Raw genomic sequence first — 16,000 nt, forward strand, 5'->3', positions numbered from 1 at the left:
TGTTATATCAGGCTGTTTGTTATATCAGGCTGTTTATTATATCAGGCAGTTTGTTATATCAGGCAGTGTGTTATATCAGGCTGTTTGTTATATCAGGCAATGTGTTATATCAGGCTGTGTGTTATATCAGGCTGTTTGTTATATCAGGCTGTTTGTTATATCAGGCTGTTTGTTAAATCAGGCTGTTTGTTGTATTAGACTGTTTGTTATATCAGGCTGTTTGTTATATCAGGCTGTGTGTTGTATCAGGCTGTGTGTTATATCAGGCTGTTTGTTATATCAGGCTGTTTGTTATATTAGGCTGTGTGTTATATCAGGCTGTGTGTTATATCAGGCTGTTTGTTATATCAGGCTGTTTGTTATATTAGGCTGTGTGTTATATCAGGCTGTTTGTTATATCAGGCTGTGTGTTATATCAGGCTGTGTGTTATATTATCCTGTGTGTTATATCAGGCTGTTTGTTATATTAGGCTGTGTGTTATATCAGGCTGTGTGTTATATCAGGCTGTGTGTTATATCAGGCTGTGTGTTATATCAGGCTGTTTGTTATATCAGGCTGTTTGTTATATTAGGCTGTGTGTTATATCAGGCTGTGTGTTATATCAGGCTGTGTGTTATATCAGGCTGTTTGTTATATCAGGCTGTGTGTTATATCAGGCTGTTTGTTATATCAGGCGGTGTGTTGTATCAGGCTGTGTGTTATATCAGGCTGTGTGTTATGTCAGGCTGTGTGTTATGTCAGGCTGTGTGTTATATCAGGCTGTGTGTTATATTAGGCTGTGTGTTATATCAGGCTGTGTGTTATATCAGGCTGTTTGTTATATCAGGCTGTTTGTTATATTAGGCTGTGTGTTATATCAGGCTGTGTGTTATATCAGGCTGTTTGTTATATCAGGCTGTTTGTTATATTCGGCTGTTTGTTATATCGGCTGTTTGTTATATCAGGCTGTGTGTTATATTAACCTGTGTGTTATATCAGGCTGTTTGTTATATTAACCTGTGTGTTATATCAGGCTGTTTGTTATATTAGGCTGTGTGTTATATCAGGCTGTGTGTTATATCAGGCTGTTTATTATATCAGGCTGTGTGTTATATCAGGCTGTGTGTTATATCAGGCTGTGTGTTATATCAGGCTGTATGTTATATCAGGCTGTTTGTTATATCAGGCTGTGTGTTATATTAGGCTGTTTGTTAAATCAGGCTGTGTGTTATATCAGGCTGTGTGTTATATCAGGCTGTTTGTTATATCAGGCTGTGTGTTATATCAGGCTGTGTGTTATATTAGGCTGTGTGTTATATCAGGCTGTGTGTTATATCAGGCTGTTTGTTATATCAGGCTGTTTGTTATATTAACCTGTGTGTTATATCAGGCTGTGTGTTATATCAGGCTGTTTGTTATATTTACCTGTGTGTTATATCAGGCTGTGTGTTATATCAGGCTGTGTGTTATATCAGGCTGTGTGTTATATTAAGCTGTTACGACCATATCCCTACTCTAGTAGACCACAGTCTTAATGGTCTGAAAGGTTCCTTCCTGTCTCCTCCTGTCCAGGTGGATGTGACATGGTTCTATATGAACTGTCTGGCTGATACGTGCGGCTGTAGTCGTGGTGGGGACTGTGAGTGTTTCTGTACCAGCGTAGCAGCCTACGCCCACCGATGCTGTCACCAGGGTGTCACCGTGGACTGGCGATCCCCGTCGATCTGCCGTAAGTCTGTGGCCATGAGTTGGCCAACGGGCAGGCACCGGGCGCACTACCCAGTCAATGGGTGGTATGGGAGTTTGTGGGACCATCTGAAATGGCATTCTGTTTTCATATGTAATTAACTACAGTTTATCATTTTATTCCATTAACGACTCTTTCTGTTTGTCTTTGCAGCCTACGATTGTGAATACTACAACAAAGGTACATGCATAATATCCTCTCTAACTCTTCCTATTTGTCATCAAATCAAATCTCTCCAAGAGAATGTTTGATTTCCAAGAATCAATGACTGAACCTTGGAAGTTCATTGTGCATTGTCCTTTGCTACAAACATTTCATCGTGATCAATATGTTAGGCAGTTCATTGTTAAACCACATGGGGGCGTAGTGTCTTCACAGATCTGGGGCCCATTGTAGATGTCAGCCATACAGCGAAGGATTCCTCATAACAGTGTTCCTCTCCTCTGTCTTGTAGTTCTGGGTAAAGGCCCCTACAGGCTGGTGACCTACAGGGAGAGAGACACGGTGCTGGCAGCCAACAGGTCCAGTGGGACAGTGTTCCCTAAGAAAGGAGACCCTACTGTGGCTGGTTTCCTGTCCCTCTTCATGATGACCCCTGGGCTCAGCAGAGCACGTCCACATGGTGAGCAACACAGAGGGAAAATAGCAACATCACTCCAAGTCCTCATCACATCAGTCTAATGCAATGGCTATTTCCATGTCCATCATCATTTTACATCCTCCTCCATTCATAACACTTTCTAACACTTCCAGTCCCTATCCTCTGGTCTAATGACGTATTCCAGTCCCTATCCTCTGGTCTAATGAAGTCTTCCAGTCCCTATCCTCTGGTCTAATGAAGTCTTCCAGTCCCTATCCAGTCCCTATCCTCTGGTCTAATGAAGTCTTCCAGTCCCTATCCAGTCCCTATCCTCTGGTCTAATGAAGTATTCCAGTCCCTATCCTCTGGTCTAATGAAGTCTTCCAGTCCCTATCCAGTCCCTATCCTCTGGTCTAATGAAGTCTTCCAGTCCCTATCCAGTCCCTATCCTCTGGTCTAATGAAGTCTTCCAGTCCCTATCCTCTGGTCTAATTAACCGCTCTAGGGTTGGCGGGACGAAATCGTCCCACCTACTCAACAGCCAGTTGAATCCCGTGGCGCGTTATTCAAATACCTTAGAAATGCTATTACTTCAATTTCTCAAACATATGACTATTTTACACCATTTTAAAGACAAGACTCTCGTTAATCTAACCACACTGTCCGATTTCAAAAAGGCTTTACAACGAAAGCAAAACATTAGATTATGTCAGCAGAGTACCCAGCCAGAAATAATCAGACACCCATTTTTCAAGCTAGCATATAATGTCACATAAACCCAAACCACAGCTAAATGCAGCACTAACCTTTGATGATCTTCATCAGATGACAACCCTAGGACATTATGTTATACAATACATGCATGTTTTGTTCAATCAAGTTCATATTTATATCAAAAACCAGCTTTTTACATTAGCATGTGACGTTCAGAACTAGCATACCCCCGCAAACTTCCGGTGAATTTACTAAATTACTCACGATAAACGTTCACAAAAAATATAACAATTATTTTAAGAATTATAGATACAGAACTCCTCTATGCACTCGCTATGTCCGATTTTAAAATAGCTTTTCGGTGAAAGCACATTTTGCAATATTCTCAGTAGATAGCCCGGCATCACAGGGCTAGCTATTTAGACACCCACCAAGTTTAGCACTCACCAAAATCAGATTTACTATAAGAAAAATGTTATTACCTTTGCTGTCTTCGTCAGAATGCACTCCCAGGACTTCTACTTCAATAACAAATGTTGGTTTGGTTCAAAATAATCCATAGTTATATCCAAATATCCTCTGTTTTGTTCGTGCGTTCAAGACACTATCCGAATGGTAAAGAAGGGTGACGCGCACGATGCATTTCGTGACAAAAAAATTCTAAATATTCCATTACTGTACTTCGAAGCATGTCAACTGCTGTTTAAAATCAATTTTTATGCAATTTTTCTCATAAAAAGCAATAATATTCCAACCGGGAAAGCGTGTTTAGGTTCAAAGACGAAAGAAAATAAAACATGGGGTCGACTCGTGCACGCGCCTCAGCCCATTGTCCTCTGATAGAGCACTTGCCAAAAGCGCTAATGTTTTTCAGCCAGTGGCTGGAATTACATCATTCAGCTTTTTCCCGCCTTCTGAGAGCCTATGGGAGCCGTGGGAAGTGTCACGTTACAGCAAAGATCCTCAGTCTTCAATAAACAGAGTCAAAAAGCTCAAGGAATGGTCAGAGAGGGCACTTCCTGTACAGAATCTTCTCAGGTTTTTGCCTGCCATATGAGTTCTGTTATACTCACAGACACCATTCAAACAGTTTTAGAAACTTTAGGGTGTTTTCTATCCAAAGCCAATAATTATATGCATATTCTAGTTTCTGGGCAGTAGTAATAACAAATCGGGTACGTTTTTTATCCGGCCGTGTAAATACTGCCCCCTACCCACAACAGGTTAAGTCTTCCAGTCCCTATCCTCTGGTCTAATGAAGTTTTCCAGTCCCTATCCTCTGGTCTAATGAAGTATTCCAGTCCCTATCCTCTGGTCTAATGAAGTCTTCCCGTCCCTATCCAGTCCCTATCCTCTGGTCTAATGAAGTTTTCCAGTCCCTATCCTCTGGTCTAATGAAGTATTCCAGTCCCTATCCTCTGGTCTAATGAAGTCTTCCAGTCCCTATCCAGTCCCTATCCTCTGGTCTAATGACGTCTTCCAGTCCCTATCCAGTCCCTATCCTCTGGTCTAATGAAGTCTTCCAGTCCCTATCCTCTGGTCTAATGAAGTATTCCAGTCCTTATCCTCTGGTCTAATGAAGTCTTCCAGTCCCTATCCTCTGGTCTAATGAAGTCTTCCAGTCCCTATCCTTTGGTCTAATGAAGTCTTCCAGTCCCTATCATCTGGTCTAATGAAGTCTTCCAGTCCCTATCCTCTGGTCTAATGAAGTCTTCCAGTCCCTATCCAGTCCCTATCCTCTGGTCTAATGAAGTCTTCCAGTCCCTATCCTCTGGTCTAATGAAGTCTTCCAGTCCCTATCCAGTCCCTATCCTCTGGTCTAATGAAGTCTTCCAGTCCCTATCCTCTGGTCTAATGAAGTCTTCCAGTCCCTATCCAGTCCCTATCCTCTGGTGTAATGAAGTCTTCCAGTCCCTATCCAGTCCCTATCCTCTGGTCTAATGAAGTCTTCCAGTCCCTATCTTCTGGTCTAATGAAGTCTTCCAGTCCCTATCCAATCCCTATTCACTGGTCTAATGACGTCTTCCAGTCCCTATCCTCTGGTCTAATGAAGTCTTCTAGTCCCTATCCTCTGGTCTAATGAAGTCTTCCAGTCCCTATCCTCTGGTCTAATGAAGTCTTCCAGTTCCTATCCAGTCCCTATCCTCTGGTGTAATGAAGTCTTTCAGTCCCTCTCCTCTGGTCTAATGACATCTTCCAGTCCCTATCCTCTGGTCTAATGAAGTCTTCCAGTCCCTATCCAGTCCCTATCCTCTGGTGTAATGAAGTCTTCCACTCCATATCCTCTGGTCTAATGAAGTCTTCTAGTCCCTATCCTCTGGTCTAATGAAGTCTTCCAGTCCCTATCCTCTGGTCTAATGAAGTCTTCCAGTCCCTATCCTCTGGTCTAATGAAGTCTTCCAGTTCCTATCCAGTCCCTATCCTCTGGTCTAATGAAGTCTTCCAGTCCCTATCCAGTCCCTATCCACTGGTCTAATGAAGTCTTCCAGTCCCTATCCAGTCCCTATCCTTTGGTCTAATTAAGTATTCCAGTCCCTATCCAGTCCCTATCCACTGGTCTAATGAAGTCTTCCAGTCCCTATCCTTTGGTCTAATGAAGTATTCCAGTCCCTATCCAGTCCCTATCCACTGGTCTAATTAAGTATTTCTTTCCTGCAATTCTGAATCCCCTTAGTTCCCTTTGTTGATAGCCCCTACTAAATGCCAATAAGACATGTTGTCCTTCACTGTTTGGACTGTGTTTGGAACGAGCCTCTTTTCCCAGTGAAAACACTGATTGTAGAGATGCCCTGAGTCTGAGTCACCAATCAGGATTTCCTAATGGCTAGTCAGGCTGTAGTGATGGCTAGTCAGGCTGATGGCTAGTCAGACTGTATTGATGGCTAGTCAGGCTGATGGCTAGTCAGACTGTAGTGATGGCTAGTCAGGCTGTACTGATGGCTAGTCAGGCTGTACTGATGGCTAGTCAGGCTGTACTGATGGCTAGTCAGGCTGTACTGATGGCTAGTCAGGCTGTAGTGATGGCTAGTCAGGCTGTACTGATGGCTAGTCAGGCTGTAGTGATGGCTAGTCAGGTTGTACTGATGGTTAGTCAGGCTGTAGTGATGGCTAGTCAGGCTGTACTGATGGCTAGTCAGGCTGTAATGATGGCTAGTCAGGCTGTACTGATGGCTAGTCAGGCTGTACTGATGGCTAGTCAGGCTGTAGTGATGGCTAGTCAGGCTGTAGTGATGGCTAGTCAGGTTCTAGTGATGGCTAGTCAGGCTGTACTGATGGCTAGTCAGGCTGTACTGATGGCTAGTCAGGCTGTACTGATGGCTAGTCAGGCTGTACTGATGGCTAGTCAGGCTGTACTGATGGCTAGTCAGGTTCTAGTGATGGCTAGTCAGGCTGTAGTGATGGCTAGTCAGGCTGTACTGATGGCTAGTCAGGCTGTACTGATGGCTAGTCAGGCTGTACTGATGGCTAGTCAGGCTGTACTGATGGCTAGTCAGCCTGCCAGGAGGAGTTATCAGCTAGACTGCAGCTAGAAGTATTAGCTAGCCTAGACTGTTTTAGCTAGCCTAGTGTTCTACATTTATCTGACCACTAATGTGCTAGCCTGACCTGGGTCACATGCGGTACGTGTGACCCAGGTGTAAAGAGCTGAAATTGGGGTTTTTTACGTTTATTTAAGCAGAAAAGACCCTTGATGTTGATGTTCCTAAATTGGTGATCAACTTTTTCTCTAGACACGTCCCTGGTGTCATTCGAGGCGTCCGATCGGCCCAACTACTTCCTGGCGGTGGACAGCAGCGGCCATCTTACGCTGACCAAGTGGGAGGAGAGCGAAGCATTCTGGGACGCGGCTACCTTCACGCTGCACCGTGACACCTGGATCCAGGGTTATGATTCTCTGGAGGCTTTCGCCAAGCCGGGATTCTTCCTCCACTACATGCTGTCCTGGGTTCACCTCATGAAGTACAAACACACTGACGGATTCCGCAAAGCCACGCTCTTCAAACTGACAGGTACGTAGGATGGACTGGAGATCTGGGAAGGTTACATGGGAAGGGAAAAGAGGAGCTATGTAAATGAAAAGTTAAAGGTTTTCTTCTCAAAGGTGATTCCATTTATACCATCTATTTTGATATGATATTTTTATTAAAAACTGCCACTTGTGACCATTTAATGTGTTGCACTTGAATAGATATGGGGTCTTCCTCTGTTTAAGCTGTCAGGGTGATGTGCTTGTATTTACTGTGGCTATAGGTTTGCGTTGAGGAGGTTTGGATCAAGGCCTTTTGTATGGTCACAATCATATTTGAAAATGTGCCGTAGCAGTATTCCTATGCTTTCCATAGGATGTACAGTATGCAGGCATTTATTACATGAGAGGTCAAGCTAGCAAACCTATGGTCTTCTAGCTTTTGGTCAAGCTCTTGGAGCTTTTGCTATGTTAGCCTTGTCCCCTCTAATACAACCCAATACTTACTGTATGTATCAGAGATGGCTGACAGCTGAGGTCCAGAGACAAAGACTTTCACTTTGTAGTTTATGCTACTAACCCCCTGGTCTAACCTCCTGCTGCAGCCCCTCCACCCTGCCAACCCCCACAACCCCCTAACCATGGCCCCACCAGCGTGCGTACTCGGTTTGTAAAAACACCCATTTAGTCCGTTAATGGGCTCTTTGTGCGGGCAGCCATGTTTTGCATAGCACTGTAATGGCAAGCCCCCTGCAGCTGTCGCCCGGCACACTCCCACCTCGCAACAGAACGACAGATTTTGTCAGTGGCGAGTGGTGAGTGGCTGATGTGTGCCTTTAATCACAGACATGTTGAGATGTGGACGGATGGAAGGGTGGCGTGCTAGGTCAGCACCAGACCAGGGCCCCCCAGACCAGGGCCCCCTCAGCCCAGACCCCCCCTAGACCAGGGCCCCCCCAGACCAGGTCCCCCCAGATCAGGGCCCCCCTGGCCAAGGTCCCCCAGGCCCACAGCTGTTCCAACACAAAAACCGACCTGCCCTTCCAGTATACTGCTTCCAGAGAAGGGGCTTTGCCCTGGCTAATGCCCAGGGTCGGAGTCTTTGACTGGGGGGAAGGGAGAACAGAGAGGGGGTGGTCAGACACTAGGCAGGTGTGGTTTGTATTTCAACCAAGAAACAACTTCACCATTTGGAGAGGATTTCTGTTCATAATCTAGTAAAGTGATTTGTGAATCATAGTTCAGGTCCAAATATATGGTTAGAGTTGGTGAGGTCTAGAGAGTCCTGTTCTCTTTCTGTCTCCACAGCTGGTTTGTTGCTCCTGATGCAGGCTGGGTAATTACTGGGGCTAAAAATATGTCAGCCATTTGTTTTAGGAGCATAGCAGAGTCCACACAGGCTGGCAGAAACAGATAGGGTTACTCTCTGACAGCAGTGGATGCCAGACATAGTTGACCATGAGAGGTCCAGAGGGGTTAGGTAGAGTCCAGACCATAGTCGACCAGGAGAGGTCCAGAGGGGTTAGGCAGAGTCCAGACCATAGTCGACCAGGAGAGGTCCAGAGGGGTTAGGCAGAGTCCAGACCATAGTCGACCAGGAGAGGTCCAGAGGGGTTAGGTAGAGTCCAGACCATAGTCGACCAGGAGAGGTCCAGAGGGGTTAGGCAGAGTCCAGACCATAGTCGACCAGGAGAGGTCCAGAGGGGTTAGGCAGAGTCCAGACCATAGTCGACCAGGAGAGGTCCAGAGGGGTTAGGTAGAGTCCAGACCATAGTCGACCAGGAGAGGTCCAGAGGGGTTAGGCAGAGTCCAGACCATAGTCGACCAGGAGAGGTCCAGAGGGGTTAGGCAGAGTCCAGACCATAGTCGACCAGGAGAGGTCCAGAGGGGTTAGGCAGAGTCCAGACCATAGTCGACCAGGAGAGGTCCAGAGGGGTTAGGCAGAGTCCAGACCATAGTCGACCAGGAGAGGTCCAGAGGGGTTAGGTAGAGTCCAGACCATAGTCGACCAGGAGAGGTCCAGAGGGGTTAGGCAGAGTCCAGACCATAGTCGACCAGGAGAGGTCCAGAGAGGTTAGGCAGAGTCCAGACCATAGTCGACCAGGAGAGGTCCAGAGAGGTTAGGCAGAGTCCAGACCATAGTCGACCAGGAGAGGTCCAGAGGGGTTAGGCAGAGTCCAGACCATAGTCGACCAGGAGAGGTCCAGAGAGGTTAGGCAGAGTCCAGACCATAGTCGACCAGGATAGGTCCAGAGGGGTTAGGCAGAGTCCAGACCATAGTCGACCAGGAGAGGTCCAGAGGGGTTAGGCAGAGTCCAGACCATAGTCGACCAGGAGAGGTCCAGAGGGGTTAGGCAGAGTCCAGACCATAGTCGACCAGGAGAGGTCCAGAGGGGTTAGGCAGAGTCCAGACCATAGTCGACCAGGAGAGGTCCAGAGAGGTTAGGCAGAGTCAAGACCATAGTTGACCAGGAGAGGTCCAGCGAGGTTAGGCAGAGTCCAGACCATAGTCGACCAGGAGAGGTCCAGAGAGGTTAGGCAGAGTCCAGACCATAGTCGACCAGGAGAGGTCCAGAGGGGTTAGGCAGAGTCCAGACCATAGTCGATCTAGAACTCAACTCACTTAATTTACACTGTCTTTACTAGGAGACTCTGTAATATGATTGAAATTCACAAACACAAGTATACTTATTCCCATGTTTCATCCTCTGCTGTGCAACACTTTCTGTAAAGTGTGTATTTTCCCTCAGGCCCTGGTCCAGACACCCCTACGGGTCCTAAGTGCCAGTGGAGGTATGAGTCGTGTGTCAGCCCCTGCTTCAGGACCTGCAGTGACCCCTCGGGGGGGGCATGTGGCACCGTTCCAAAGTAAGGCAGCACAAGGTGACACTACGGATGCGTCCTAAATGGCACCCTATTCTCTATATAGTGCACTATGTAGGGGATTAGGCCCTGGTCAAAAGTAGTGCACAATATAGGGAACAGGGCACCGTTTGGGATGCAACCCTCCACCATCACAGACAGGGGCTAAACCTTCAACACCATGTGAATGTGAAGCCTCCAACTCTGTTGTGTAATCAGTCAGTCAGTCAGCCAACCAGCCAATCAGCTAGCCAATCAGCCAGTCAGTCAGCCAATCAGCCAGTCAGCCAGTCAGTCAGACAACCAGCCAGTCAGTGAGACATCCAGCCAGCCAGTCAGCCAGGCAGTCAGCCAGTCAGCCAGTCAGCCAGTCAGTCAGACAACCAGCCAATCAGCTAGCCAATCAGCCAGTCAGTCAGCCAGTCAGCCAGTCAGCCAGTCAGCCAGCCAGTCAGTCAGCCAGTCAGTCAGTCAGACAACCAGCCAGTCAGCCAATCAGTCAGCCAGTCAGTGAGACATCCAGCCAGCCAGTCAGCCAGGCAGTCAGTCAGTCAGTCAGTCAGCCAATCAGCCAGTCAGATACAGTACAAACAACACTGAGATATTAGATCAACATGTTTTGCAGTAATCTGATATTTTCCACAGATGTTATTACATGGCTCAGAATAGTGTTACTCTTTTGTAACATTTTAATTGTAGGACATACCTAAAGATGAAAATATATCATATTTATCACAACTACGCTACAGCTGTCCATCTGTCACAATTGTTTTTCTACACTCTTAGAAAAAAAGGTGCTTCTGGAACCTAAAAGGGTTATTGTGCCGTCCTATGGGGTTCGCCTATCGGGTTCTCCAACGGGGCCAAAGAACCCTTTTGGAACCCTTGTTTCTATACACTGTAAATGAGATGTGATGTTACTGTATAGAGAGTAGCTGGCAGTAGTTTTCAGAGCTGTGTGTTTCTCTGTAGAGTGGAGGGATGTCTGCCTCTGTGTCCTGGTCACATGGTGCTGGATGAGGTCACTCAGAGATGTGTCCATGTTGAAGACTGTGAGTATGAGGATATTCTCTTCTCTTCTCTTCTCTTCTCTTCTCTTCTCTTCTCTTCTCTTCTCTTCTCTTCTCTTCTCTTCTCTTCTCTTCTCTTCTCTTCTCTTCTCTTCTCTTCTCTTCTCTTCTCTTCTCTTCTCTTCTCTTCCCTTCCCTTCCCTTCCCTTCTCTTCTCTTCTCTTCTTTTCTCTTGGACAGATACAAATATATTTAGGTTTAGAGGATATCCTTGTTTTTAAAATGAGTCAACAACCCTCTCATACATGTAAAGGTCACATGAAACATACCCCTTGCAAGTGTTATTGGGCTTACCTCAAGATCTCTGAATACATACAGTAACAAGATAAATACAGTGTCGTATCAGATTTCTGAGACGCTGTGATATTCACAGCTAACATCTGTTTAATCAAGATCAACACTCTAATCTACCATCAACATGAGCCATGAGCCATGTGCTGTGTGGTTGAAGTTTGGCCACAGGGGAGGAATGGATCACTACTTCTTCTACTCTCTCTCTCTCTCTCTCTCTCTCTCTCTCTCTCTCTCTCTCTCTCTCTCTCTCTCTCTCTCTCTCTCTCTCTCTCTCTCTCTCTCTCTCTCTCTCTCTCGCTCTCTCTCTCTCTCTCTCTCTCTCTCTCTCTTTCTCTCTTTTTCTCTTTTACTCTCTCTGTCTCTCTCTCTCTCTCTCTCTCTCTCTCTCTCTCTCTCTCTCTCTCTTTCTTCCTCTCTCTCTCTCTCTCTCTCTCTTCCTCTCTCTCTCTTTTTCTCTTTCTTTCATTCTCTCTCTCTCTCTCTCTCTATCTCTCTCTTTTACTCTCTCCTGTTCTTTCTCTCCCCTCTCTTTCTCTCTTCCCCCTCTCTCTCTCTCTCCCCTCGGCCAGCAGCAGTGCTTATCTAACAGTTGTTTTATTGTTTGTGCTCCAGGCATTAAGCCACCAGTTGCTGTGCAGCCCATTACTACTGTCAGCAGTGTTGAGTCAACACCCGCAGCTGTCACTCCTTCAGCCACCACAACCTCCACTACCAGCAGCCCAGCTAGCCCTGGCCTCTCCACGGCACGCTCCACCCCGGGTCCCCCTGGGCCCCTCACCACCCCCTCTTCAGACACAGTCCCCACCACTGCAGCCACCACCACCATTCCTATTGTCTCAACTTCTGCTTTGGATGCTCTGACCACCTCTGCTAAAGTACCGACCACAGTGACTCATAAGGTGGTTCTGCCCAGCACCTCTTCAGCCGTACCGACTCCAGAGGGAACCAGTGCAGCAGCAACACCCTCAACTCCATCCCTGGCCACCACAGTCAGACCTGAGGTGGTGGAGGTTGTATCTACAGTGAAGACATCTCCATCCTTACCCTCCACTACAGAAGGCAGTACAGAGAGGACGACCAGGGCCCCCAGCTCCACACCCAGCCCCCTAGGCCCCAGCACAGAGAGGACCAGCCAGGTCCCCTTCTCTATGACAGCTCTGTTCTGGCTCACGTCCTCCACCACCAGGCCCTCTCTAAGCCCAGGGCCTACAGACACCACATTCACCAGCCCCCCTCCATCCACTACCATGGGCCCCTGGATAAGCTCCACCGTGGGGCCTACTCAGACCAGCACCCTGCCTGCAGTACCAGTCACCCCCACGAGTGTGACCACCAAGGCCACCACACGTCCAGGAGACACAGTGGCTCCAGTCTCAACCACCTCTAGTCCACGGCCAACCACAGTCTCAGAGACACCCAGGGACACAGCTTGGACTACAACTAGGACTACAACTAGGACTACAACCAGGACTACAGCCATGACTACAGCTTCTATAACCACCCTTGGTGCACCCACAGAGACAAGCACAAAGCCTGTAACTGTGGAGACAACCGAGCCAACAACAACCAAAGTCCTCCCTCCTGGTGTATCGACTACAGCCGATACCACAGTACCCTCTCTCTCACCGACCTCCCCCATTCACACCGTAATAACAACACCACCACCACCAGAACCCACTTCAAAACACAGCACAGTATCAACCTCACCTGCCACCCCTTTCACAACCCTCAGAACTACACCGTCCACACGCCCGGAGACAACACCACCACTTGTTTTCACGGCAACCACAGAGAAGACCGTTCACGCCTCCCCTACAGAGCTGAGGACATCCACAACTCCAGTTCCTGAGCTACCGACTACCACCGCTGTTCCCATGATGCCAACGACAACAACAATATCAACCGGTCCTACCTCAGAACAGCCGGCGACAATCAAGAAAACGACGAGAGCACCGGTCTCAACGGCAACAGCGGAACCCTTGGCAACGACCCATATAACCATGACACCGGCTGTTGTCACACCTGTGATTGTCATAGACACGGTAACAACATCTCGACTGACAACAACAGCTACGGCCTACACTGAAAGGACCTCCTGGTCTGGCGGTGTTCCAACCACAGAGAGAACCACAGAACACACAACCACAACCGCATACCCGACCGAAGCTGTGGACTGGAGACTGACCACTACTACCGGTCCCCCGACCGTACGGACCACAACAACTCAACCCATCCCAATGGAAATCTCCAGCACGACCACCAAACCTCCAGATCTTCTGGTAACGACCACAGAGTCCATCCAGACCACCTTCACCTCTCCTTCCATCTCGACCACAACAGAAGCAGTGGTCCCAACCACAACCACATCGCCTGTATCACCGGTGTCATACACAGAGACCACCACAACCGTGCCAGGACCACCAGTGGCTGTAGGGACCGTAACAACCCAGCCCCCCACCACTCTGAAGACCACGGAGCCTTGGAGGCCCCCCCACAGTGAAACCTCCTCCACTCCTTCTAGCCCTATCTCTAGCACAGAGAGGGTGATCACACCTGAGGTCCTAGTGAAACCTGCGGTCAGTACAGAAGTAGAGGTCTCTCCACACCAAGTCATCTCCACTACCACCACTGATGCACTTCACCACGTTGCTACATCTACAGCGCCAGGCGTCACCACCACAACCTCAGTTACCATGACGACCACTGCCAAAACCACCACAGCTCCGCTCGAGACTTCAACCGGCGCAGTTTCAACCTCCAGGACGGAGAAACCTCCTGCGACACCCGAATCCCCGGCCGTGCCTGGTGTACCTGGGGAACCAGCATTATCTCTCACCACAACGGTCCCCACAACAACTGTCCCACCTTTACCTGGTGTCCATACGACCACCATCACACCTGTACCTGGTGTCCCAGTGACCACTGTCCCACCTTTACCTGGTGTCCATACGACCACCATCACACCTGTACCTGGTGTCCATACGACCACCTTCACACCTTTACCTGGTGTCCATATGACCACCATCACACCTGTACCTGGTGTCCCAGTGGCCACTGTCCCACCTTTACCTGGTGTCCATACGACCACCATCACACCTGAACCTGGTGTCCATACGACCACCATCACACCTGTACCTGGTGTCCCAGTGACCACTGCCATCAGACCAGTGACCATCAGACCGCAAACAGAGACCACTAGCGTTCCTCCCGATACAGGAAGGGTGGAAGTATTGTCTACTACTTCCACAACAACTACACAAGAACCAACTTCTTCATGGTCTGGTCCAGTAACCACAACCAGCTCCTTGCCCTCCACCACGTCAGTTCCCAGACCCACTAGCCACCCAGAGAGAGTCACTACCAGAGTGGTTTCTACTTCTAAAGTGGTCTCCAAGACCACCCACAGACCAATGACAACAACACGCAGGACAACAACAGGCAAGGTTCCCATTACGACGTCCAGAACTGCCACAACGGTGAGGTCCACCGCCAGACCGAGCACTGTTAGGGCAACTGTAGATACAAGGACTCTGGGAGTTCCAGGGGTTCCGACAGCGACGACCAGACCTGGTCCACCTACGGTCGCTCCTCCTAGCCTGGGCACAGCTACCGTCTCAGAGGTTGTTCCAACCACGACCAAACCAGTCACCACAACCAGAACCACAGAATATGCAGCAGAAGTTAGCAGCTCCGCTGCTCCGACCGGCACTGGCACAACCACATCCGCTTCTGTTTCCGTTCCCAGCCTGACCACGGTCACAGAATCTACCACCGTCCCCACAGAACCCACAGGACCTACGGGAGCGACCGCAGAACCATCCACATCCACCGCTACTACACCAGAAGGAATAGTACCATCCATCACTAGAGAGACAGGGGTTATTCCAGCATTCACAGAGAGCACAACCAGAATGACTCCTTCGCCTGACCTGCTGACCTCTACTGAGGTCGCAGCCACTCCAGGGGTCACACCAAAGGTCACGCCAAAGGTCACACCAGATGTGACAGCAGCTCTCTCAGTCCCCGCCTTGTCCCCCACGGCCACCCCAACCTCCACTACAGAGCCAGAGAGGGTGGACGGAGTAGACACCACTACACCAAAGACTCCATCACCATCACCCGCGTCGCCGTACACCACATCAGAGACAACCACGTCACCATCGGTAGTATCGCCATATACCACGACAGAACGTGTTGGACCTACTGCAGAGGTTACTACATCCATGGCAGTGTCCTCAACTAGGATGTGTACTGTGAGTAGACCAAGTCCTCTCTCCTTTCCTCTCTTCTCCATGTAGGCTCAATGGGGCTCAGTGTAGTCTCCGTGGGGCTCCTGAGAGGCGCAGCGGTCTAAGGCACTGCATCTCAGTGCTTGAGGCATCACTACAGACACCCTGATTACGAATCCAAGCTGTATCACAACCGGCCATGATTGGGAGTCCCATAGGGCGGTGCACAATTGTCCCAGTGTCGTCCAGGTTAGGGTTTGGCCGGTGTAGGCCGTCATTGTAAATAAGAATTTGTTCTTAAAACCTCTTACATCTAGATGTTCCGTTAGCGGAACACCGCTCCAATATCCAATGATAGGGCGTGGCGCGAATTACAAATACCTCAAAAATCCCAAAACTTCAATTTTTCAAACATATAACTATTTTACACCATTTTAAAGACAAGACTCTCCTTTATCTAACCACATTGTCCGATTTCAAAAAGGCTTTACAACAAAAGCAAAACATTAGATTATGTCAGGAGAGTACCCAGCCAGAAATAATCACACACCTATTTT

The 16,000-nt window shown here is 48.4% G+C and overlaps 1 protein-coding gene across 1 annotated transcript in view; it reads left to right on the forward strand.

The window, feature by feature from the left end:
* Window positions 1–1,573: 1,573 nt before the first annotated feature.
* Window positions 1,574–16,000, forward strand: part of LOC106592279 (otogelin) — a 37,972-nt gene continuing 23,545 nt past the window's right edge. The window contains exons 1-7 of the mRNA XM_082969905.1: window positions 1,574–1,709; window positions 1,881–1,907; window positions 2,182–2,349; window positions 6,753–7,031; window positions 9,739–9,856; window positions 10,823–10,902; window positions 11,827–15,467. Coding sequence (XP_082826031.1) covers window positions 1,574–1,709; window positions 1,881–1,907; window positions 2,182–2,349; window positions 6,753–7,031; window positions 9,739–9,856; window positions 10,823–10,902; window positions 11,827–15,467 — 4,449 coding nt within the window. The remainder of the gene's footprint in view (window positions 1,710–1,880; window positions 1,908–2,181; window positions 2,350–6,752; window positions 7,032–9,738; window positions 9,857–10,822; window positions 10,903–11,826; window positions 15,468–16,000) is intronic.

The sequence above is a fragment of the Salmo salar genome, chromosome 26 (assembly GCF_965601325.2).
Source record: "Salmo salar chromosome 26, fSalSal1, whole genome shotgun sequence".
NCBI classification, from domain to species: Eukaryota; Metazoa; Chordata; class Actinopteri; order Salmoniformes; family Salmonidae; genus Salmo; species Salmo salar.